Raw genomic sequence first — 24,169 nt, 5'->3', positions numbered from 1 at the left:
TCCCCTGAGAAGGGAGTCGCCTACTACGATCACCCTTCTGTCTTTCTTGGTGGAGGCAGTCTTGAGGCGTGGAGTCGGCTTCCTCACCCTAGGCATCCTCCTGGGTAGACTTTCTACCTCGTCCTCACCCACCGGTCTCTCAAGCTCCAGGGCCTCAAATCTGTTACGTAAGGGCACCTGGGAAGGTGGGGCCGGTAGGGGGGGGCGTTGCCTGAGAGGTCGAGCAGGGACCTGTCTCCATCCCTCCTCAACTTCTAGGTCCCCTCCCTCTGCCCGACAGCAACAGGGCAGGGGGTCCATCCCTATTTGGGGTGTCTCACCCTGCTACCTCTCCTTCAGGCCCTGCAGGGAGTCGCTCCACCAGTCTATCTCCCGCTCACGCTCCCTAAGAGCCCTCAACCTCTCCACCTCCTCTTTGAGTTCTGCCACCAGGCGGACCAGGTCATCCACCTGCTCGCACCTCACACACACGGTGCCTCTGCCTCCCTCAGATGGCAGCAACAGGCTCAGACAGTCCCTGCACCCAGAGACCTGAACTGCCGCATTGTTGAGCAGGTGGTCAGTCTGGGTGGCCACAGACTCTCTAGAGAGAGCGCTCTGCCTGGTGAAGACCATCGCAGCCCAGCTAGCAGTCGACAGCCGTTAAAGGTGTTGTTCTTATGGGCGGGGGGAAACTCTGCCCTGTCCGCCCTCCCTGCTCGCCCTGCCTGCGCGCACTGCCGTGCAAACTTCTGCGCCCACCCTTCTGAAGCGCCTGAAGCGCCGCGTGTTTGAGCGGGCGCTCAGTCTGGGCGGCCGCAGAGCGTCTGAAAAGAGCTCTCCGCCTCGTGATGACTGTGGCGGTTTACCCGTAGGTAGGCGGCCGGTAGCTGAGCTGTTCCCGGGAGCGTGGCGGAACGCTCTGCCCTGCCCGAGCGCAACCTGCCCGCACCAACGGCCGCGCCTCGCCCCGCTCCCTCCCCGTCGCGAGGGAGGCCCGGGAGGGGACGCTGCTGGCTCCGCCGACGCCTCGTCAGCCTCCCTCGCGATGGCTGCCGGGTCCCAGCGGCTCCCTCGGCTGCTTCGGGTGGCCTCGACGCCGCAGAAAAGCCCTGCCCGCCTCGATCCCCCGCTCCGCGGCACAGCACGCCTGCCCCGCTACCGGCCACCTCCCGCAGGAGAGGCCAGCACGGACACGCTTTGAACCAGGACATTTCCTGGGGTAAATCCAGGTACGGGGGCTCCCCGTAGCGCATGGGGCTGGGGCTCGAGGGGGGCCAGGGTCCCGCGTGGGTGCAGGGGCCGTGGGAGGCGCCCCCGCTGCAGGGGGGGCTGAGGCATCGACCCCCGCATGGGTCCGGTCCCCGTGGGCTGTCCCCATCCGTAGGGCTCCCGTCCCACGGGGGGCGGTGGTCACGCGTGGGGCCTGGGTCCGCCCCCCATCCCCCGAGACCGCGCTCCCTGGGGTCCCCAGGTAGGGGGGAGCCCACCCGGAGAGCACCCCCCGTGGGGTGCGGGGCCCCTCTTCCCCGGCGCTGGGAGCTGCCCCCACAGGGGGCCGGGAGTCATGCGTGGGGGCAGCCCCCGCGTTCCGCCCTGCTCTGCCCGGGCAAAGCCGGCGGCAGCCCGGTGCCGAGCCTGGTGCCGAGCCCGGTGCCGAGCCCGGCCGTGCTGCGGTCATGCGAGCAGCCCGGGACACCCGTGGGCAGCTGGCATGGGTGGGGGCGGACCGATGCGGCTGCCCCGAGCCCTTTGAAGCTCGGTTCCCACTCCAGGAACCGGCGCCGGGGATGGCTCCGGAGCTGCTGTGCCGCCGGCTCTGCCCCGGTGCTCCGGGCACGCAAAGGCTGCACCCGTGGGTTGCCGCCGTCCCGGGGTGCGAGGCCGTGGGTGACCCCCTCTGAACCCCTCCACCTTCACCTCCCTGCTCGTGGACTTGCGTGGCCGGGGTCTTTGGGCGGGTGGTCCCTGCGAGGGGCCCGGCAGGACTCCCCCCGACGCCACCATCCCTCCGAGCTCCTCCGAGGTGGGTGAGCGTAGGAGCTCCCACCGCACCACCCAGCACCTTCCCCATCCTTCCCAGCCCCCGGGCGACTGTTTCGGTTGGGATCCAGCCACCCCTCTAGACCCTGCCTGGTCATCCCGTCCCCACCACGGTGGGTTTGGTGGGCTGCCTCTGCCTGGGATGGCCTCAGCCTTCCCCACAGCAGCCCATACAGCGCTGTGCTCTGTACTTGTAGCTAGGCTACAACTGACTTGCTATTGCACCGATGTGTTTTGTCTACTGCTGAGCGGCGCTGGCACAGCACCAGGACTCCCACAGCACCCTCCCTCTGCCACCCCCCAGCCCCAAATCCAGTGGCTTGCCCACCACCATGGGCAAGAGGTGCGGAGGGGGCATCGCCAGGGCGGCTGACCCCAAAAGACCAAAGGGATAGTCCATATGACCACGTAACGCTCAGCAATAAAAGCCATGGAAGGGGAGGGAGAAGGGGGGAGCTCTCGTTAGGGAAATGTCCGTCTCCCCACCAACCACGACGTGTATGGAGGCCCAGTTTCATGTTAGTGTGGGGGGTGGGGGGAAGGTGTTTTTGGTTTCTTTCCTTTGTTTCTCACTTCCCTACCTTGTTAGCAATAGGCAATAAATCTTACTCTCTCCCCACTCTGAGTCTGTTTTACCCGTCACGATAATTTTTGAGCGATCTCCCCCTCCTTATCTCAACCCTTGAGCCCTTTGTGTCGTATTTTCCCCCCCTTTCTCTTTGAGGAGGGGGAGTGAGAGAGCGGCTGAGGTGGAACTCGACCGCCCACCCAAGTAAAACCACCACACAGACACAAATTCCTTGGTCAAAAAGATTTATTCTGTCTCTGTTTCTTCCTTCCCCTTCTGCTGCAAGAACTTATTTCGATATCACTGTCTTGCAGGGGATAACATAGCTCTGAACTTGTCACCTGGCTGCTGTCTGAAACTTCTGTCGAAGTAGGGGAGAAAAGTCGTCTTCTGACAGGCTTCCGCTCCCTCACAGACCCGCCATGCTCGTCCACGTCTCCAGAGACGTGAACGTATTCTCCCCGAGCATGAGGAAGCTCTGCTTCGGGGCGCTCATTAGGACCCTCAACAGGATGGTGGCCCTGTTGAGCTACAAGTCTTTGAAGTTTTGGTGATTCTTGTCCCAGGGACTGCGGGACGAAGGACACATGCTCTGCTCCTGACTCTCCGTTCCCACCTACAGAGCCCTCATCTGAAACAGTGCAGCACCCAGGACCGTCGCGTGTGGCATCAGATGCCGAGCTGCTTGTGTAGAATCCCAGGATTTTGGCTGCCTTCTCAGAAGCATCAGAGCTGTCTTCATGGCTGCAGAGGTCATGGGACTGCTCTGCATAGGCCTGTGCTGTGGGAGGTGTCCTTGCCTGGGGTAGTTCTGAGACGATAGGGCTGGATTCTTTTCTTTTCTCTTGCTCAAGTTGCTGAGAGAGCAGCTCCCATTGTTGACATTGGTGCTGATACTGCTGCTCTGATTCTCTCAGCTGCACTCGAGAGGCTTGCAGCTCTTCCTCACGTGTCCTTCTGAGCTCTGCCCAAGCCCTCTGCCAATGCTTAACTTCCTCTTCTTTTTTCTGCAGCATTAGCTTTGTTTCCTCGTGGTCCTGCTGCTGTTGTTGCGTCCTTTCTGCCGGTTGACTCATGGCTTTCAATTTGCAATCGAGATCCTTCAGGAGCGTTTGAAGACGTTTGGCTGCTCCAACGGCAGCATTTCGCTGCTCTGTCGCTTGCACGAGTTTCTGCTTCAGAGCAGCGTTTTCGGATTGAATCTCCTCTATCCTCTCCTTCTGCCTGCGGAGCTGAGAAGTTTCCTGCGCGCGTCTGGCTTTTTCATTTCTCATCTCTGTCAGACACACTTTCAGCTCCTCGTACCTGTTCTTCAGCCTTGAACGTTCCTGATCCAGTTTCTTTTGCAGCTGAAGTTTTTTCCCAGCCTCGGTTTCCAATTGCCCTCTCTGCTGCTGGTCGACCTGCTCCGTCTTTGCAGCAGTCTTTCCAGACTTTGCAGCAAGCTCTTTCAGCTTCCTGGTTTTTTCTGTCAGATTCTTGGTAAGGAGGCCCAGCATACCAAGCTCCTGCTTGAGCCTCCCCGCCTTCTCCCTCGCTTCCACCAGGGAGCTCTCGTTCTTCAGGAAGCAGGTCTCCTCTTGAAGGACCATCCATTGCCTGGCCAGGTCCTTCAGGGCATTCTGCAGCTGCGCTTTCTGCTGCTCCAGGAACGGGCTGTCTCCGCTGCCAGGTGGACAGGCCTCTTGCTGCTCTGGGACCTGAACCCCAATGTCTCTGACAGATTTCCTGCTGCTCTGCCCTTCACCCCGCAGGTGAGCGTCTTCTGAGCTCGAGCAGGTTGTCCGCTGCCCTTCTCCACCACCAGCACCAGATGCACCGGAGCTCTTCGAAGAGCCGGGCCTGGTGGCTCCTGTGCCCAGGAGACTCTGCAGGCGGTGCTGGGCCGCGGCCCTGTCCCCGTTGTGGGAGGCAGGCGCCCCCCCCTCAGCCTTCTCCGGGATGTACTGAGAGGGGAGTTTCCTCCGCAGCTGCAGCTTCTCCTGGAGGTCCAGGATTTGGGCGGCCTGCTTGCTATCTGCCCGCCAGCAGAGCTGCCTGTTGACGTCCTGCTGCTTGCCGCGGGCCTCGCTGCCGCCGCTCCGGCCACGGTTCACGGGCACCTTGAACAGCTGCCGCTGCAGGTCCCGCACCTGGCGGACGGCCTCGTCCCACTGCTGCTGGAGCAGCTGCTGAGCCTGGCACCACTTGGTGTTCCCCTCACACAGCAGCTGACGGATCTCCGCTGCCTGCTGCTCCTGGATCTGCTCCCACAGCCGCTGCAGCTCCCGCGCCCGCTCCTGCTCGCATTTGGAGCGTAGCTGCTTGGCCAGGAGCTGCCGCTGCTCCTCTGCCCTCTTCTTCATCTCACGGGCTTCATCAGCAAAGCGGCGCTGCAGCTCCTGGGAGCGGAGACGCTTGGCCTCCAGCTGGGCCCGCACTGCCTCCAGCTGGGCCCGCAGCGCCTCCAGCTGGGCCCGCAGCGCCTCCAGCTCCTGCCTGTGCTCCTCCTGCTGCACAGGCCTGCTGGGGGGTCGCGCTGGGCCCCGACGGGGCAAGGGGCGACCACGCGCCACAGGCCCCTGGCCCACGCCACCCCGGATCATGGCTTAAGGAATGCGAAATCGACGGTTTCACCAAACGCTGCCAGCAATAGCCACCAGCGATCGCGCGGCCTGGGCCTCTGAGGGACAGCAGCCTCTGAGCCCTCAGCAGACACCGGCTCCCAGCACCGCGCAGCAGCAGAGGTCGCCTCTGCCACTGGCCCGGCCTGGGCGAGCGCGGCCTTATATAGTGTCCGGGTGATGACGTCATAAAGGAGGGATGACGTCATAAAGGAGGGATGACGCCATATGACCTTATATGGTATGTCCCCGCCCGGACACACCCCGACAGCCTCAGCTCAAGGGGCGCAGAGGAGGGAGGTGAAGGGTTGTTAACCCATGCAGGCATTATACAGCCGTTAGCATTTGCTAGCTGGCAAGTCCACAGCTTCTTGGATCCCCATGGATCGCATCCATGGGGACCTGATGACATCCATCTTGCCAATTTATGCCTAAAAAAATGCATTTCCAGCGCCCATCCTTTCACCTTACTCTGTTTAACAGGACGAAAGCAGCCGTCCAAAGCTGTATTATTTTCTCCCCTTTCTCAAAAGCATCCTCTCCTGTGTTGCCCCACACGACGATGTCTTCAACGTACTGCAGGTGTTGAGGAGAAATATTTCTTCACTGGTAGGACAAGGGCTAATGGTTTTAAACTAAAAAAAAGCGTAAGAAAAGTGTAGCTGGAGCTACGCTGGGGGTGCTTGGAGGGCTTGCATGCGCAGTAGAAGCTGCATTTCAAACAGCCCAGCTGGGCCCTGCTCGTGTCCCGCAGCCCGAAGGAGAGGCCAGCACGGACACGCTTTGAACCAGGACATTTATTGGGGTAAATCCAGGTTGGGGGAGCAGTGACCCACCCCTGGGTGCTAATGGGGGGCTGGGAAGGGCCCCTCCACAGCCCTGTTCTGCGCAGGGGAGCACGGCCAGCTATACACAAACAGGGACTGCTACTTGCAGGCAGAGGGAGTGATTCCCAGGGGATCACAATGTCGGGGGGGGGGGGGGGGGAATGCAGATGCTCAGGGAGGTGCTCCAGGGTGCTCTCACTTTTGCAGCCGCTTGATGCGGGCTTCTATGTCAGCAAAGTTGTCCTCTACAATGGCCAGGTTTTCCTTCATCGTCTTCTGGACCTGCAGGGGGGTCAGTGGGGAAGGGATTGAGCAGGGCGGACAGGATGGGGACCCCTCCCACCCCAGCACATGCTGCTGAGACTCACCTCTGCCAGCAGCACGGTGTTGTCCTTGAGAGCACCAGCTATCTCCTGCTGCGTGGTGTCCAGGTGCACAAGGACCTGCCCAAACTGTGTGGCTGGGAAGGAGGTGAAAACTCAGCACTGGAGGGCCCCCAGACCCCAGTATCTCCCTTGTCACGCCACGCCACTGTCCCCAGCATCCCCATTCCTTGCCCCTCACCTTGCTCGTGCGGGTCCCTGAGGGTCAGCAGTCGCTGCACTACATCGGGCAGGCTGCTGGCCACGGGGTCCCAGCGCTGCATCATCTCATAGACCTGGTGGATCTGGGGCAAGGGGCGGAAAGCAAGAAAGGAGGGTGTAAGCACAGTCTGCAGGGCGATTCCGCATAAGCCCCCCATGCTGTGGTTGCTTTGGGGGGCCCTCCCTGCTGCTCTTACCTTGCTCTGGGTGTCAGCGTCTTGCACAACGGCCTTGTGCTTGGCGATTTCATTCACCTTCGCCAGGACGCTCTGCGGAGGGGGGGAAGCAGATGTGACACCCCAAATCCAGCAGGGTCCACCCCAATTTCATAGCCTCTGCGGGTGCCCTCCCATGGCCCCATGCCATCCTCTGGTGGGGCCAGCGGGCCCAGTGCTGGCTGGGGGCTGCGGGACTCATCCCCACCTCCCTCCGCCTCAGGCCCTCACCTGCAGCCGGGCCTCCACTTGGTCCAGCACAGCCACGTCCAGGATGTTCACTTTGGCTTGGAGGATCTGCACGGTCTCCTGGGGAAGGAGAACAGGTTGTGTAGGGGGTGCCTGGGCATGAGGGAACGGCTTAAAGCTGCACCAGGGGAAGTTCAGGCTGGGTATTAGGACAGAAAATCTTCGCTGAGAGGGTGGTCGAGCAGCGGAGCAGGCTCCCCAAGCAGGGGGTCATGGCCTCAAGCCTGCTGGTGTTCGAGAAGCATTTGGACAACGCTCTCAGATTTATGGTTTAATTCTTAGTGTGGAGCCAGGAGTTCAACCCAAGGGTCTTCATGGGTCCCTTCCAACTCAGGCTATTCTAGGATTCTAGGACTCACCACGAGGCTGGTCCCCTTCAGCCCGACCAACAGCGGGTTCTGTGGGGAGGAAAATCACATCAGTGGGGCAGGATGGAGGGCAGGGGAGTGGCAGGGCTGGAGCTCCTGGCTCCTTATCTGGCTGTCAGGCTCGTACCGCACCATCGCCTCCAGCTGTGCCAGCCGCTTCTCCAGCTCCGCAATCTGGAAACGAGGGAAACGAGGGCTGAGAGGGCAGGACAGCCCATTTTGGGGTCAAACGCTGTGACTCCCCCTCCGCACGCTCACCTTGGCAGCCTGGGAGAACTGGTCCTGCTCTGGCCTCCAGTACAGCTCAAAAGTGAGCGTGTCTCCGGTGGGGGCTGGCGCCTTGGCGGGGCTCTTCCCTGCCGCTGCCTTCTTGCACTTCACCACCTCCAGCTGCTGCAACAGGCGCCTGGGCGAGGGGAAAAGGTGGGCACGCTGCCCTGGTACCGCCTCGCGGGGATGCTGGCATCCTCCCCCTGCTGCCCCCCGCTTCCCAAGCTGCGGCCACGAGCCCACACTCACTTGGCCAGCGCGCCTTCGGGGTCTGCGAAGTCGATGGCTGCGGCAGGGCCCAGCAGCTTCTCCAGGTGGCTGGAGACCAGCTGCTGCTTCAGGCCCTCCACCTGCCTGGCCAAGGCCATGGGCGTCAGCTCCTCCTCGGCCGCCGACTCCTTCACCGCGCTCTGTGCAGGGGGGGACAGGCAGCAGTGTCAGCCCCCGGGGACGATCTGCCCGCAGGTGCCAAACGGCAGGGGTGGTGCTCACCTGGATCTGCTCCACCTCCCGGACCAGCTCCTGCACCTCGTGCTGCAGCCGCTGGTACCGCTGCTGAGGAGTCTCTTTGGCACCAACGCCCTCACCGTGCTGCAGAGAGATGAAAGGGGAGGGGAGAGGGAAAGGAGAGGGGTGTCACGGGGGCTCGGGGCCTGCCCACGGCACCAGGGATCTGGCAGTGCTGGGACACCGGGACCCAACTCCCCTCGGCGGTACCCGTGCCTGTGCAAGGAAAGGAATCGACCAGAAAAACCAAGTAGCCGAGTCCCTCTGTTAGTAATAGAAGATGAAATAATACAATATTGCTTAATATGTTACATTTGCGATGTACTGTTCCGGGGCTGCGCTTGGAAGATACAAAATAACTGTGCAAGGGTAGCATGAGAGAATGCACCGATTCATGAGGAGGAGTAAGGAGGATTAAAAGAATGCTCCATTTGCAAGACATCTAGATAACTGGGGCTTCTTGGACCCTGGGAACTGGATCAAACCAACCTTGTGGTTTGGACTGAGACCAAGGGCTCAGAGAGCATGCGTGAGAAGGAAAGGTTAAAAAGTTCAACTCTGATGAAGACATCTTACCTCATCCCGACGACCACCCGGACGACCACCAGAGAGTAGTAGGCAAGCGCAGAAGGACTGATAAGATGATTAGCATATGAAGCGAGGCTAGGCGGAGCTAGGAAATGAATATGCATAGATGAGTTGTGAAACCTAATGCATATGTAATATCTTAGGAGATAAAAAAGAACTAAGAAAACAAATCAGACGAAGTTAGATTTGGGCAGGCATGCCCCTAACTTCCGGCGCCTAATAAAGCACCTTCATATAATCACTTTGTGGATTATGTGTCTTCATGAACGCTAACATTTTGGCGACCCAGATGGGACCACGTGGGCACTGCTGAGGTGGCTCACGAACTGATCACGCTCCAGCCGGCACCGAGGAGTTTCTCGGGGAGCCATCGGCCGCGACCGACCCCCGCTGCTCACAACGTACCAATTGTGAGAAACACTCCGTAGCCAATAACTTAATATTTCTTACCTTGGTCTCTGCACAGAGTTACCGGATCAATTCTTAAAACCCGGAGTGCCTACCTTCTTCCTTTCCCCACTCCTTCACGGATCCTGCCTCTTTAATCAGTCTCGGGCCCTCTGTCAGCTCTCCGCAGAACCGCCACCGTCGATGCACAGGACCGCTGAAATCAGCGGGGCATGCCTTCCTGCTGCTGCGGCGGTGGGGCTCCCCGGTAGGTGACTGGATCCCGGACGAGCCCACAAATTGTGAGAAACACTCCGTAGCCAATAACTTAGGCTCAGGCGAGGATCTCAGTGAAGTAGTAATTTATTCGCGATTGCAATGGCGGGCGCCCCACAAGCAGGAGAGCGCACCTACTAGTTCCAAAACACAGTTTATATACTTTTTGATGACAGGACCCTCCCCTGTTTCCCCACTGGAGTGGGTAATCCAGGTTCACAATCTATCTGATGCTTCACAGACAATGCCTGGCCTTCAGTTGCCGGCCTGTTTTGGAGATGGTAATGTTTTCTCCCCTTATCTGGCTTGACTTAACACAGTGATTTTCACCTGATTGCTCTAAGGAGGCTGGTTGTCTGCATTTTACGAGGTCACCTGCTGAGCTTTCTTATCGCTGTAAGCATATCTCAATACCACATTCCTTCCTTCTAAACAACGTAACACTGCAAAAACAACATTTCTATTCCCACAATTCCCCCCTTTTCTCTTTTTATAATTTGTTGATTTTTGCAAAATTTTTCTCTAAGGTGTAAGTTGGTAGATATCTTCCTCTTCTTCACTTTCTTTGCTTTCCATTTCCTCTAATATCATCATCTTATCTGAGTAGGGTGGTGGATCCATGGTCATTTGTTTCAAAAGTGCAGTTTCAATTAACCGCTGGACAAGTCCCCTTACACAGGGGATAATGCAGCAACCAATGGCTGTCAAAACTCCTGCTACTACAATCAAGGATGTAAATATGGACACTACCATCCCTTTCCATTTACCAAACCAAGATTCCAACCATCCTGTGATGGAAGTGTCTGCTCCTGAGTTTTCTGCCAATTCATTGGCAAGGGTGGTAAGCCCTTGCAATGCTCTAGTTACTGTGCCATCCGGGGCAGTATTGTTAGGGATAAAAGTACAACAACGGTTGCCCAGCATTACGCACATTACCACCTTTCTCCGCAAGAATCATATCTAATGCTATTCTGTTTTCCCAAGCCATTTTGCTGGTGGCATCTAGTTGTTCAGCGATTCCTCTTATCGCATCTCTTGTATAGTTTATGAATCTCTGCTGATTATAATAGATATAATTAATCCAATCCGCATTTTTATTAATTGTTACCCACCAGAACAGTGACTCAAACCCTGCAGCAATTTGATTCCTGGCTTTATGTTCATCAGGAACTCCTCTAGGCACCCCTATAGAATCTATGTATACTCTATCATCAAATGATACTCCTAAGCTTCTTTTACTTCTTCTGGGTATTTGTGATGTTTCTCTTTCAAATGCCAGGGTGAAGGGTATAGCTAATTGAACAAGTGCACAAGTGCCTCCCCAGTTAGATGGTAGGATGGACCGTAAGATCTTCCCTCCACAGTACCACCAGAGATCTGCCCTGGGGATCTCGAGTCTTGAATAGTTTCCCATCAAGTCCTCGGTAGCATTCAAGGTCCTCGTGCACAAGGCAAATTCTCCCAGATGCCAGGTAGCACTCACACCCTGCCGTGAGAGGCAAGCTGTATGGTTACCTATAGCTGTGGAGAATACAGGGGGAGCCCTGATATTGCTATCATGCAAGGAAGGGAATAGCAAAGAGAGAGACTTACAGGCCTCATTTCCCCAGGCAGTCTTTTCTTGGTACAATGCAATCATACATCGCATTCCCTGGGAATCCTTGGTCCACCTCAATGGGCAGGGCACGATCTGGGCAATCGGTCATCCCGAGGCACAAGCATAGCAATTGCTATGGTTGAGACTCTGGACAGTATATTTGACCCATTCTATCCAGGCATTCACATCCCCATACCCTGTTTCACTCAAATGTTTGAACTGCCGCATTTCAAAGAGGGCCTCCTGTTTTCTCTCCTGTTTTCTCCTTGAGTTTCTCCCTTTCTCAGATGGCAATAGAGGATTGTTTCCATACAGCTATTCTCAGTCTGGCTGTTGGGCCTCTCCCAGTTATTTGTTCTCTCTGCTCAGTTGTCATTGGGCATTTAAATCTCCACAAGCTAACACCTCACAAGCATCAAACATGACAGATTGTGGTACATAACCCTCTGTCACATTCACCCATATTTCTACGGGGTATCCCATCTTACTATTATCTGATCATGCCTTTTCCAAGTTGCCAATTGACCAAGGCTTTCTCTGAGGCCTACAATCACTAAAAACAAAATTAATAATTGATTTTTCCCTGTCATTATTTTTAAACCTTAGGTTTCTAAATAATTACCAATACAAAGAATAAGATATACACTACTACTATAACAACCCCCCCTTGGGAACACTTCAATTCACTATAGGTCTGTCCTTTCTGTCAATCACAAGTCACACTCATTAGTTACCTCTGAAAATAAAAGGTTAGTTTACAATTGCAAGCTCTTATCCCGCTCAGAGTCCGCTATGAGATTTGTCTCTTCGATTTCAGCTTCCAACAAGTCTTCTGTAGGAACAGCTTCCCAGGTACTAGGGTCGACGGATGCCTTCACTCGAGTATAGTGAGTCCAACCTTTTTCTGCAGTTCCTATGGCTGTTTCAGTGGTTAGTAGTACTTGGAAGTGTCCTTCCCATTCAGGCCAGAGTTGATCCTTTCCAGGTCTGAATCAGGACCCAATTTCCCACGGGTTCTGAGAGATGACAAAGAAGAGGACAACCCCAGAATACAGTTCTTAAGAAAACTTTCTCGTTTCGAATTGTGGTATCTCATCCTTTCTGCCCAGATAGGGTAATCCGAACAGCATCTCATACAGTGAAATTCCTATATCATTTCTTGGTGCTGTTTGAACCTGTAGGAGTGCTAAAGGTAAGCATTTTACCCAAGGAAATTGGGTTTCTAACACTAACTTAGTTAATTGCTTCTTTAATGTCTGGTTCATTCGCTTTACCTTCCCAGAAGAGGAGGGGTGCCAGGGGGTGTGAAAATCCCACTCTCTAAGGCCCGCATTGACCCTTGCAGTACTGGTGAAGTGAAATTAGTTCCTTGATCTGAATCAATGTTTTCAGCTATCCCATATCTAGGGACTATTTGCTCCAGTGATACCTTAGCCACCATGTTTGCAGTGGCAGATACGGAGGGGAAAGCTTACACACATCCAGTCACGTGGCCAATTAGGACAAACAAGTACTTAAATCTCCCTGCTGTAGGTAACTCAGTAAAGTCTACCTGTCTACTTTGGAAAGGTCGAATCCCTGGCTCCCGTCCCCCTCTAGGTGAGTTACAAATGACCTTTTCATTTGCCTTTTGACATATGGTACATCCTCTGCATATTTGCTTCACTAAAGTGTATATTCCTACACAGACATACTTTCTTAGCACAACATCACACATTGCTTGCATCTCCCAATGACTCTCTTGATGTAAAACATCATATTTGCCTCATTGGTGCTTTATTCAGCATTTCTCTCCCATCAGGGAGTATCCATTTTCCCTCAGACTTCGTGGCTCCTGATTCCTTAAAGAAATCTCTCTTAAAACGTTTTAGTTCCTTCTTATTTTTCAACAATTCCCTGAATCCTCTCTGGATTTATTCTCCGTTTTCCCTCAGACATCAGATGCCTTAAATACCTGACTTCTCTTTCTACGTATAGTAATTTATTTTTCAATACTCCCAAGCCCTGCTTTCCCAGAAAGTTGAATAGCTTGTTAGCAGCTCCCTTCACAACTGTTTTCTCCTGTCCTGACAATAAACGATCATCCACATTTTGTAACAGTAATTCCTCCTTGGGAGGTTGGAATTGCTCCAAAATCTGTTCTAGAACTTTGCCCGAATAAATCGGTGGCCCTGTAAGCCCCTGAGGTAAAACTGTCCATATGTATTGTTGCTTCCGCCCCCACTTCAGAGTCTTTCCAGTCAGAGGTGAATATATCTTTGCTCTCAGGGCCTGAGAGCACTCCATTAATAACACTGTTATTCCAGTCTAACAATTTACTATTTGAATGCCCAGTTTCATCACCAAATCCCTTCCCAACGAGTTAGTCCCTGCCTTGGGTACATACAATAATTGCCCAGTGATCATTTTATCCCCTAGTCTCAGCTTGGTACCCCCCAAAGGTGGCACTGTTATCCCAGCCCCTTCTACCCCCATCACTTTTTAGGGTTTCATTAGTTAATTTAAACCCTGATACTTTACAGGCCAGCAATGACCTAGCTGCCCAAGTGTATTGGGTTTGATGGCAAGGTTTGGGGGGGGCTGCAGTGGCAGCCCCCCACGTGGAGAATCCAGAAACCTCCCCGTAGCAGATAAGGGACAACTTCATCCGGCCCCAGAGGGGCCCACCGCTGCCCAGAGCCAAGCCATGAGCAACACAGTCCGTGCCTCTGTGAGAGCACATCCACGAAAACAAACAAACGAACAAACAAAAACCTGCTGCTCAACAGCAGCTGGGAGAGCGAGGAGTGAGAAACCTCCCCGCAGACACCAAAGTCAGCACAGAAGGAGGGGGTGGAGGCGCTCCAGGCGCCGGAGCCAAAGCCCCCTGTGGCCTGTGGAGAGGCCCCTGGTGGAGCAGGCTGCCCCCCCCGTCCCCCGTCCCCCCCCTTCTCAATACTTGGGAAACTGACCAAACACCACAGCAAATATACCAAAACTTCTAGACTGTTACTTAGATAATGCCTACATCCTCTTTCCCTGCTCATTCAACTTTCCCAACTCATTCAAAGAACAGCTCTGTCAAACATTACATACCACACCTTTAACACCTTCAATAACCCTTTTTAACACTTCTTCTTATCTTTCTTCAGCCTGTACTTTCACCAAAGTCTCAGTCATTGGCCAACTTAATTCCATACCTTTCTCCCTCATCCCATTTTCCTTCTCTCCTCCTTCTTCCACTCCGGATATTCCTACCTGAAGTGGCCAGCCTGCCCACACTTAAAACATCCCATCAAAGCCTGTCCCTGCTAAGATTCAGGCCGCAACACGGGTAGCTTTCCTTGCCTGCCATTCCTTCATCTCTCTTCCTCTCCTTTCCATCCTGGCCCTGACTGACTCCCCCTGAAGATTTTCTTCCTCTTTCTCCAACCCTCTGCCTGACTACCTGCTACACTGTCAATACCATTAGTTTCACTCTCTGCTTTTCCTTCTCATCTCCCCTCCTGACACATACCTTCAGGGCCTCCCGCAGGAGGGCCCCCCAGTGACTGTTCACTACATCCCCCCCACCTTCTGGAGCATTTTCTGTGCATCTTGCCAGGCTTCAATCACAAAATGAACTTTCAAGAGCCCTTGGGATACCGGGTCCTCAGGATTCATCCCCAAGTACTTTCTCATTCTGACCCCAAGTCTCTCATATGATTTCTGTGTTGCACACTATTATTCTTCCAGCCAGGATCGGCAAGTGGTTATTTCTGCCCTGCCGGTATTACCCCTGGTCCTGGAGGATGAGTCCTTTCCCATTTTTGTATAGCAGCTCTCCTCCTGATCGTTCCCATTCCCATTTCTTTCCCTGTAAACAACATATTTATATACATAATTTCCCCTCCCCAAGAGTATAAGTTAGGTCCTAGGAAACTCCTAACCTCTCTGCTGGTAAGGAGGGGGGGAAGTTCACTTAACAGGATACACAGTTAGTGTTAGTACTGTTAGTATCAGGGAAGGCAAAATTCTCAGTACCTCTTCTACCTTGTTTTAATTCTTGCCAGAGCCTAGAGTACGCTCTTCTCTAGGGACAGTGTTAATTGCAGTCCCTGTCTCCTTTCCTGGAGCGACTGCTGCTGCCACCGGTGCAATATTAGGATTATAGGGAGCATAACTTGGCTCCTCCTCCAAAAAAAAAGGAATCTTATTGTTTACACATAAATTTCAAGCCTGAATTTTCATCAGGCCCGTATTTTGGCCAAAATACTGCTGTTTCCTTAATTGGTTCTTTTGTCCAGACTAATACACAATATTTAACCATATTTATTTATTTATTTATTTATTACCATCTCCTCCAATTTTGAGATTATTTTTCCAATTTCTTACAATTCTTCAGGAAGAACTTTCGGTAGGCACTCCCCCAGGGATATCTCCCTGTCCCCTGGAACTCGTATTTCCCATTTTTCCTATTCAGGAAAATGGGGGTGTACTGCCAAGCACTTCCCCGTGCAAGGGCTACCGCACACCTATGAGTTTACCAGATTCCCTGGTGTACTTCCGAGCACTTCCCCGTGCAAGGATTACTGTACACCAAATTTCCCTGGTGTACTGCCAAGCACTTCCCCGTGCGAGGCTTACCGCACACCAAATTTCCCTGGTGTATTGCCAAGCACTTCCCTGTGCAAGGGCTTACCATACACCAAATTTCCCAAGACTCTTCCTTTCGCTCCCTTATCTCACGCTTCGTCCGTCTCTGGCCTCGCCCCTCGCGGAGCTACGGCACCGCGGATCAGGACTCCACACTCGCTCCGTACAAAAGTACGTCTCAATCACACATCACACAGAGTCTCACCCGACCCCCGAGGCAATACTTAATATTTCTTACCTTGGTCTCTGCACAGAGTTACCGGATCAATTCTTAAAACCCGGAGTGCCTACCTTCTTCCTTTCCCCACTCCTTCACGGATCCTGCCTCTTTAATCAGTCTCGGGCCCTCTGTCAGCTCTCCGCAGAACCGCCACCGTCGATGCACAGGACGGCTGAAATCAGCGGGGCATGCCTTCCTGCTGCTGCGGCGGTGGGGCTCCCCAGTGGGTGACTGGATCCCGGACGAGCCCACAAATTGTGAGAAACACTCCGTAGCCAATAACTTAGGCTCAGGCGAGGATCTCAGTGAAGTAGTAATTTATTCGCGATTGCAATGGCGGGCACCCCACAAGCAGGAGAGCGCACCTACTAGTTCCAAAACACAGTTTATATACTTTTTGAATTAAAGGAAAGAGCCAAACCTGTTCGAATCAAACAATATCCACTTAAGATAGAAGCTAGGCAGGGGATAGTGAAAATTATTGACAAATTTCTCAACTATCAGATTTTGGAAGAATGTAAATCGGAATACAATACTCCAATTTTTCCAGTAAAGAAGCGGAATGGCAAATATAGATTGGTACAAGATCTTAGAGCAATAAATGAAATAACAAAGGACATTCAGCCGGTAGTGGCTAATCCTTACACATTGTTAACATCTGTGAGAGAGAAATATAAATGGTTTACTGTGATAGATTTAAAGGACGCCTTCTTTTGCATACCTCTTGATAAAGATAGTAGAAAATTATTTGCCTTCGAATGGGAAAATCCTCAGAGTGGACGAAAGACACAATTAACTTGGACAAGACTCCCACAAGGCTTCAAGAATAGCCCGACCCTCTTTGGAAGCCAGCTGGCCAAGGACCTGGAAATCTGGACAACGCAAGGACAAATACAGGTACCCAGAAGTCAGTATTTGTTGTTACAATATGTAGATGATAGTTTGATTGCCACAGAGAATGAGTCGCTCTGCACCCAAACAACCATCGAAATTTTAAATCAGTTAGGAACGGGTGGTTATAAGGTTTCAAAGGAAAAAAGCACAAATAGTTTGCTCAACTGTAACATATTTGGGGTGTGAGATTTCCCAGGGACAAAGAAGTCTGGGTGTCAATAGGATAAAAGCTATATGCACCATCCCGTAACCTCAAAATCTCCATGAGCTAAGGGCCTTCTTAGGAATGGCTGGCTGGTGCAGATTATGGATAATGGATTATGGACTCATAGCTAAGCCCCTTTATGAAGCTCAGAAGGCACAGGATTTTATTTGGGGAAAAATACAGAAAGAAGCTTTCAAGAAACTTAAAGACGCCCTAATGAAGTCACCAGCTTTGGGCCTACCAGATTTATCAAAAGATTTCCAGTTATTTGTACATGAAAGACAACGACTAGCACTAGGGGTACTAACCCAGCGACTGGGAAGCTGGAAAAGACCTGTGGGATACATTTCTAAGCAACTGGATGCTGTAAGTGCAGGATGGCCCTCATGTTTGCAGGCAGTAGCGGCAACAGTTCTCTTAATCCAGGAAGCAAGGAAACTTACCTTGGGAAAACGTATTGAAGTTTTTGTACCACATATGGTAACAACTGTTTTAGAACAAAAGGGGGGCCACTGGTTATCACCCAGCCGAATGATGAAATATCAGGCAATACTAACTGAACAAGATGACGTAACCTTGAAAACAACTAACCTGTTAAATCCAGCAGTATTTCTAGGAACTGTTCCAGAAGAAGGACCGTTGGAACACAAATGTGTGGAAATAATCGAGCATACCCATGCCAGCCGCGAGGATTTGAAGGGTGTACCCCTTGAAAGGTATGACTGGGAACTTTTTACTGATGGTAGTAGTTTTGTGGAGAATGGAACACGATATGCAGGGTATGCAGTAACAACCCTGAAGACAGTAATCGAAGCAAAACCTTTACCACCTGAAACATCAGCACAGCGAGCGGAACTGATAGCCCTAACTCGAGCACTGGAACTGAGTAAAGGAAAGATGGTAAATATTTGGACAGATTCAAAGTACGCTTTTGGAGTAGACCATGTTCATGGAGCATTATGGAAAGAAAGAGGGCTGTTGTCCTCACAAGGGGCCAATATAAGATATCAAGAGGAGGTGTTAAATTTGATAAACGCGGTACAAAAACCAAAACAAGTGGCTATTATGCACTGTAAAGCCCATCAAGGAGGAACCTCGAAAATATCAGAAGGGAATCGGCTGGCAGATCGAGCAGCTCGACAAATTGCTCGGGAGGTGTGGAATGTAATGGCTTTGGTACCACTCAAGGTAGGCCCCACTCGTCTTAATCTTCCCAAGAAACCAAGATATTCGCCAGAGGATGAGAAATTAGCAAATCTCCTAAAGGCCCGAAAGAACTCTGATGGATGGTATGTAACCGCTACGGGCCAGGTAGTAACACCCCCCTTGGTGATGCGAGAAATACTTCAGACAAGACATAATGACTGTCACTGGGGTGCAGAGGCAATGGTAACATTTTTAAAACGTAGCATTGTCTCGACACATATGTTAACAATGGCAACATCAGTAACGTCAAAGTGTGAGATTTGTCTGAAAAATAATCCAGTGGCAAGAAAACATGCTGAGATGGGAAGAGTTAGAGTAGGAATAGAACCAGGAGATTACTGGCAAGCTGATTTTTGTAGAGTTACCTAGGACCAGGGGATATAGGTATTTGTTAGTAGGGGTTGACACCTTTTCCGGATGGCCAGAAGCCCTTCCCTGTCGCACCAATCAAGCTAAAGAGACAGCAAAATGGTTACTGCGGGAAATCATTCTGAGATTTGGGGTACCATTAGGAATATCCTCGGATAGGGGACCCCACTTTGTTGCATCTGTGGTTAAAGACGTAAGCCGGCTCTTAGGAATTTCTTGGAATTTACATACTGCATGGAGACCCCAATCTAGTGGACAGGTAGAAAGGATGAACCAGACTCTAAAGGGACAGATCAGTAAAATCTGCCAGGAAGCCAAAGTACAAAGTACAAACAGCCAGTGATGGAACTTGGACTACACACCTGCCGATAGATGGGGAAGTAAAAGCAATAACTCTAGGACTCCCTCCCCACACTGTGTCCAATATGGAAAAAGTCTCCTTTTAAGGGAAAGTTGGAAACCCTACAAATTAGTAGGGCAAAAAGAAGTTTAGAAGAAGGGGCAGATGAAGATATATGGCATGAACCCTCGGGTGGAGTAAAATTCAGTTGGGCGTTAGAATCTCTATTTGCACAGGTAGCTACTTATCGAAATAGGGAAATGATTTATAAACTTACAGGACAAGTGAGTAGGCTCGCGAGAGCCACGAAAGAAGGCTTTAGAGACCTTAATATCCAACTACAAGCTACAACTAAAATGGTGCTACAAAATCGATTGGCATTAGATACACTGTTATTAAAGGAACATGGAGTATGCGGATTTCTAAAAGATCATATTGATCATTGCTGCATCCACATTTCAAATGTGACTATTGATGTAGAACATGTCATAGAACAACTGGCTTGAGTGGAACAAGATGCAGAGCAGGAAGAGAAAGATATGACAACAAGCTGGTTGGATAACATTTTTAGTGGATGGAATATTAGTAATTGGGTTAAGTCCTTACTGGAGACGATAATTATATTGGTGATTGTAGGGGTACGAATTTAGTTAACATTTATAATGCTGAAAAGTCTGATCCTAAGGAAGACAACCTGGAATTGGACAGTGATGCAAACCATTGCTCGGCATATGGAACCACATCCGCAATACCCTCCACCGGCATATAACGACTTCGGATTTCAGAGAAAGAATCTGAGGAACCCAGGAGGCGAAATGGAATGAAAACCGAATAGACAAGATCGGTTCCAGATCAAGTGAACCCAACCAGAAGAGCGAATGTAACATAAAGCAGAAGTGGTGGACTTATGAAATGTTGTGACAATCCTAATCTTTGTAATTTTCTTGATGCGTAATGTTGTAATTTTCCTTGAATATGTTATTGGTGAGCACTGAGTGTAAAACATTTTAGTTAGTTAGTGAAAGCATTTGCCCTCCTCGAAAGGAGTGAAATACTTTCAAAGGGGGGAAATGTTAGTAATAGAAGATGAAATAATACAATATTGCTTAATATGTTACATTTGCGATGTACTGTTCCGGGGCTGCGCTTGGAAGATACAAAATATATGTGCAAGGGTAGCGTGAGAGAATGCACCGATTCATGAGGAGGAGTAAGGAGGATTAAAAGAATGCTCCATTTGCAAGACATCTAGATAACTGGGGCTTCTTGGACCCTGGGAACTGGATCAAACCAACCTTGCGGTTTGGACTGAGACCGAGGGCTCAGAGAGCATGCGTGAGAAGGAAAGGTTAAAAAGTTCAACTCTGATGAAGACATCTTACCTCATCCCGACGACCACCCGGACGACCACCAGAGAGTAGTAGGCAAGCGCAGAAGGACTGATAAGATAATTAGCATATGAAGCGAGGCTAGGCGGAGCTAGGAAATGAATATGCATAGATGAGTTGTGAAACCTAATGCATATCACAGAATCGTCTAGGTTGGAAGAGACCTCCAAGATCATCTAGTCCAACCTCAGCCCTAACACTAACAAGTCCTCCACTAAACCATCTCACTAAGGGCTACATCTAAACGTCTTTTAAAGACCTCCAGGGATGGTGACTCAACCACCTCCATTGGAATGGGCAGTCCATTCCAATGCCTAACAACCCTTTCAGTAAAGAAGTTCTTCCTAACATCCAACCTAAACCTCCCCTGGCGCAACTTTAGCCCATTGCCCCTCGTCCTGTCACCAGGCACGTGGGAGAATAGACCAGCCCCCACCTCTCTACAGCCTCCTTTAAGGTACCTATAGAGAGCGATGAGGTCTCCCCTGAGCCTCCTCTTCTCCAGGCTAAACAACCCCAGCTCCCTCAGCCGCTCCTCGTAAGACTTGTTCTCCAGACCCCTCACCAGCTTCGTCGCCCTTCTCTGGACTCTCTCGAGCACCTCCGTGTCCTTCTTGTAACGAGGGGCTGAACAAAACTGAACACAGTACTCGAGGTGCGGCCTCACCAGAGCCGAGTACAGGGGGACAATCACCTCCTTAGACCTGCTGGCCACACTGCTTCTTATGCAAGCCAGGATGCTGTTGGCCTTCTTGGCCACCTGAGCACACTGCTGGCTCATATTCAGCTGCCTATCAACCAGTACTCCCTGGTCCCTCTCCACCAGGCAGCTTTCCAACCACTCATCTCCCAGCCTGTAGCGCTGCTTGGGGTTGTTACGCCCCAGATGCAGGAGCCGGCACTTGGCCTTGTTGAACTTCATGCAGTTGACCTCAGCCCATCGGTCCAGCCTATCCAGATCCTCCTGCAGAGCCTTCCTTCCCTCGAGCAGATCGACACACGCACCTAACTTGGTGTCATCTGCAAACTTACTGAGGGTGCACTCAATCCCCTCATCCAGTCATCGATAAAGATATTAAAGAAGACCGGCCCCAGCACTGAGCCCTGGGGGACTCCACTAGTAACCGGCCTCCAACTGGATTTGGCTCCATTCACCACAACTCTTTGGGCCCGGCCATCCAGCCAGTTTTTAACCCAACAAAGCGTACGCCAGTCCAAGCCCCGAGCAGCCAGTTTCTTGAGGAGAATGTTGTGGGAGACGGTGTCAAAAGCCTTACTGAAGTCAAGGTAGATCACATCCACAGCCTTCCCCTCATCCACCAAGCGCGTCACTTGGTCATAGAAGGAGATCAGGTTCGTCAGGCAGGACCTACCTTTCACAAACCCATGCTGACTGGGCCTGATCGCCTGCTTGCCCTGCAAGTGCCGCGTGATGACACTCAAGATAATCTGCTCCATGAGCTTCCCTGGCACTGAGGTCAAGCTAACAGGCCTATAGTTCCCCGGGTCTACCCTCCGGCCCTTCTTGTAGATGGGCGTCACGTTTGCTAGCCGCCAGTCGACTGGGACCTCCCCTGATAGCCAGGACTGCCGATAAATAATGGAAAGCGGCTTGGCCAGCTCCTCCGCCAGTTCGCTCAGTACCCTCGGGTGGATCCCATCCGGCCCCATCGACTTGCGTACATCCAAGTGTTGTAGCAGGTCGCCAACCATTTCCTCATGGATAGCGAGGGCTACATCCTGCTCCCCATCCCCTTCCACCAGCTCATGGTACCAGGTATCCAGAGAACAACCGGTCTTGCCGCTAAAGACTGAGGCAAAGAAAGCATTGAGCACCTCAGCCTTTTCCTCATCTTTTGTAACTAAGTTTCCCCCCGCATCCAGTAAAGGATGGAGATTCTCCTTAGTCCTCCTTTTTGTGTTGATGTATTTGTAAAAACGTTTTTTGTTATCTTTAACGGCAGTAGCCAGATTGAGCTCCAGATGAGCTTTGGCCTTTCTAATTTTGTCCCTGCACAGCCTCGCAACATCCTTATAGTCCTCTTGAGTAGCCCGCCCTCTTTTCCAAAGATTATAAACCCTCCTTTTTCTCCTAAGCTCGAGCCAGAACTCTCTGCTCAGCCAGGCCGGTCTAGTTCCGTGTCGGCTCGTCTTTGGGCACGGGGGGACAGACCGCTCCTGAGCCATTAAGATTTCCTTCTTGAGGAGTGCCCAGCCTTCCTGGACTCCTTTGCCCTTCAGAGCCTCCTCCCAAGGGACTCTGACAACCAGTGTCCCGAACAGCTCAAAGTCAGCCCTCCGGACGTCCAAGACAGCGGTTTTACTGGTCCCCTTCCTGACTTCGCCAAGAATAGAGAATTGAACCATTTCGTGGTCACTCTGCCCAAGACAGCTCTCGACCACCACATCTCCCACCAGTCCGTCACTGTTTGTGAACAGAAGGTCTAGCGGGGCACCTCCCCTGGTAGGCTCTCTAACCAGCTGCGTCAGGAAGCTATCTTCCACGCTCTCCAGAAACCTCCTAGACTGCTTTCTCTGGGCTGTGTTGTGCTTCCAGGATATGTCTGGCAAGTTGAAGTCCCCCACGAGAACAAGCGCTGACAATTTTGCGGCTTCTGCCAGCTGCCTGTAGAACTCCTCATCAGTCTCCTCATCCTGGTTCGGTGGTCTATAACAGACCCCCACCAGGATGCTTGCCTTGTTGGCCTTCCCTCTGATCCTAACCCATAGGGACTCAACCTTATCATTCCCAGCCTCGAGTTCCTCAACGTCAAAACACTCTCTAATATAGAGAGCCACACCACCACCCCTTCTGTGCTGCCTGTCCCTTCTGAAGAGCCTATAGCCAGACATTGCAGCACTCCAGTCATGAGAGTGGTCCCACCACGTTTCCGTGATGGCAACCAAGTCATAGCCTTCCCGCTGCACGATGGCTTCCAGCTCCTCCTGTTTGTTACCCATGCTGTGTGCATTAGTGTAGATGCACTTCAGTCGGGCCATTGCCTTCTTCCCCGGCTTTGCCATTGTTCCCCCCGGCACAGCTCCAACAAGCCTTCTTTCAGCCCCATCCCCCTTCTTTCCTAGTTTAAAGCCCTCTCAACGAGCCCTGCCGGCTCCTGGGCTAGGATCCGTTTTCCCCTTAGAGATAGGGACCCGTCTGCGGCCATCAGGCCGGGTGCCGAGTAAAGCGCCCCATGGTCAAAAAACCCAACATTTCTGTGTTGGCACCAGCCTCTGAGCCACGTGTTAATCAGGTGGGCTTTCCGTGTCCTCTCGGTACCCCTCCCTGCTACTGCAGGGATAGACGAAAACACCACCTGTACTCCCACTCCATCCACTAACCATCCCAGTCCCCTAAAGTCCCGTTTGATAGCCTTCAGGCTTCTCTCATCAATATCATCACTGCCAGCCTGGACTATCAAAAGAGGGTAGTAGTCAGAGGGGCAAACCAGGTTGGGAAGCTTCCTGGCAACATCCCTGACCCTGGCCCCAGGGAGGCAGCAGACTTCCCTACGGGTAGGGTCAGGTCGACAAATAGGGCCCTCTGTTCCCCTGAGAAGGGAGTCGCCTGCTACGATCACCCTTCTGTCTTTCTTGGTGGAGGCAGTCTTGAGGCGTGGAGTCGGCTTCCTCGCCCTAGGCATCCTCCTGGGTAGACTTTCTACCTCGTCCTCACCCACCGGTCTCTCAAGCTCCAGGGCCTCAAATCTGTTACGTAAGGGCACCTGGGAAGGTGGGGCCGGTAGGGGGGGGCGTTGCCTGAAAGGTCGAGCAGGGACCTGTCTCCATCCCTCCTCAACTTCTAGGTCCCCTCCCTCTGCCCGACAGCAACAGGGCAGGGGATCCATCCCTATTTGGGGTGTCTCACCCTG

General features: G+C 52.3%; 1 protein-coding gene and 1 long non-coding RNA gene across 2 annotated transcripts; both read right to left on the bottom strand.

Annotated features, from left to right (window-relative positions):
• Nucleotides 1–2,413: 2,413 nt before the first annotated feature.
• Nucleotides 2,414–7,517, bottom strand: LOC136788035 (RIMS-binding protein 3-like). The gene is made up of 6 exons (XM_066985647.1): nucleotides 7,428–7,517; nucleotides 7,051–7,128; nucleotides 6,802–6,873; nucleotides 6,585–6,687; nucleotides 6,389–6,480; nucleotides 2,414–6,302 (listed from the first exon to the last, which is right to left on the bottom strand). Exon 6 carries the CDS (start codon nucleotides 5,173–5,175, stop codon nucleotides 2,827–2,829), a length of 2,349 nt encoding a protein of 782 aa, XP_066841748.1. The 5' UTR covers nucleotides 5,176–6,302; nucleotides 6,389–6,480; nucleotides 6,585–6,687; nucleotides 6,802–6,873; nucleotides 7,051–7,128; nucleotides 7,428–7,517; the 3' UTR covers nucleotides 2,414–2,826.
• A 25-nt stretch (nucleotides 7,518–7,542) lies between these two features.
• On the bottom strand, nucleotides 7,543–8,376 carry LOC136788036 (uncharacterized). Its single transcript, XR_010827046.1, has 4 exons — nucleotides 8,199–8,376; nucleotides 7,956–8,116; nucleotides 7,695–7,842; nucleotides 7,543–7,610 (listed from the first exon to the last, which is right to left on the bottom strand). It is a non-coding gene; the product is annotated as an uncharacterized lncRNA (long non-coding RNA).
• Nucleotides 8,377–24,169: the final 15,793 nt, after the last annotated feature.

The sequence above is a fragment of the Anser cygnoides genome, chromosome 32, assembly GCF_040182565.1.
Source record: "Anser cygnoides isolate HZ-2024a breed goose chromosome 32, Taihu_goose_T2T_genome, whole genome shotgun sequence".
In the NCBI taxonomy this organism is placed as follows: domain Eukaryota; kingdom Metazoa; phylum Chordata; class Aves; order Anseriformes; family Anatidae; genus Anser; species Anser cygnoides.
The sequence above is the reverse complement of the archived record's forward strand: the minus strand, read 5'-3'. Positions and strand labels throughout refer to the sequence as shown.

What these genes read in the sequence shown, in the direction of transcription:
- LOC136788035 (XM_066985647.1), bottom strand. Translation starts at nt 5,175, where the DNA reads ATGATCCGGGGTGGCGTGGGCCAGGGGCCTGTGGCGCGTGGTCGCCCC.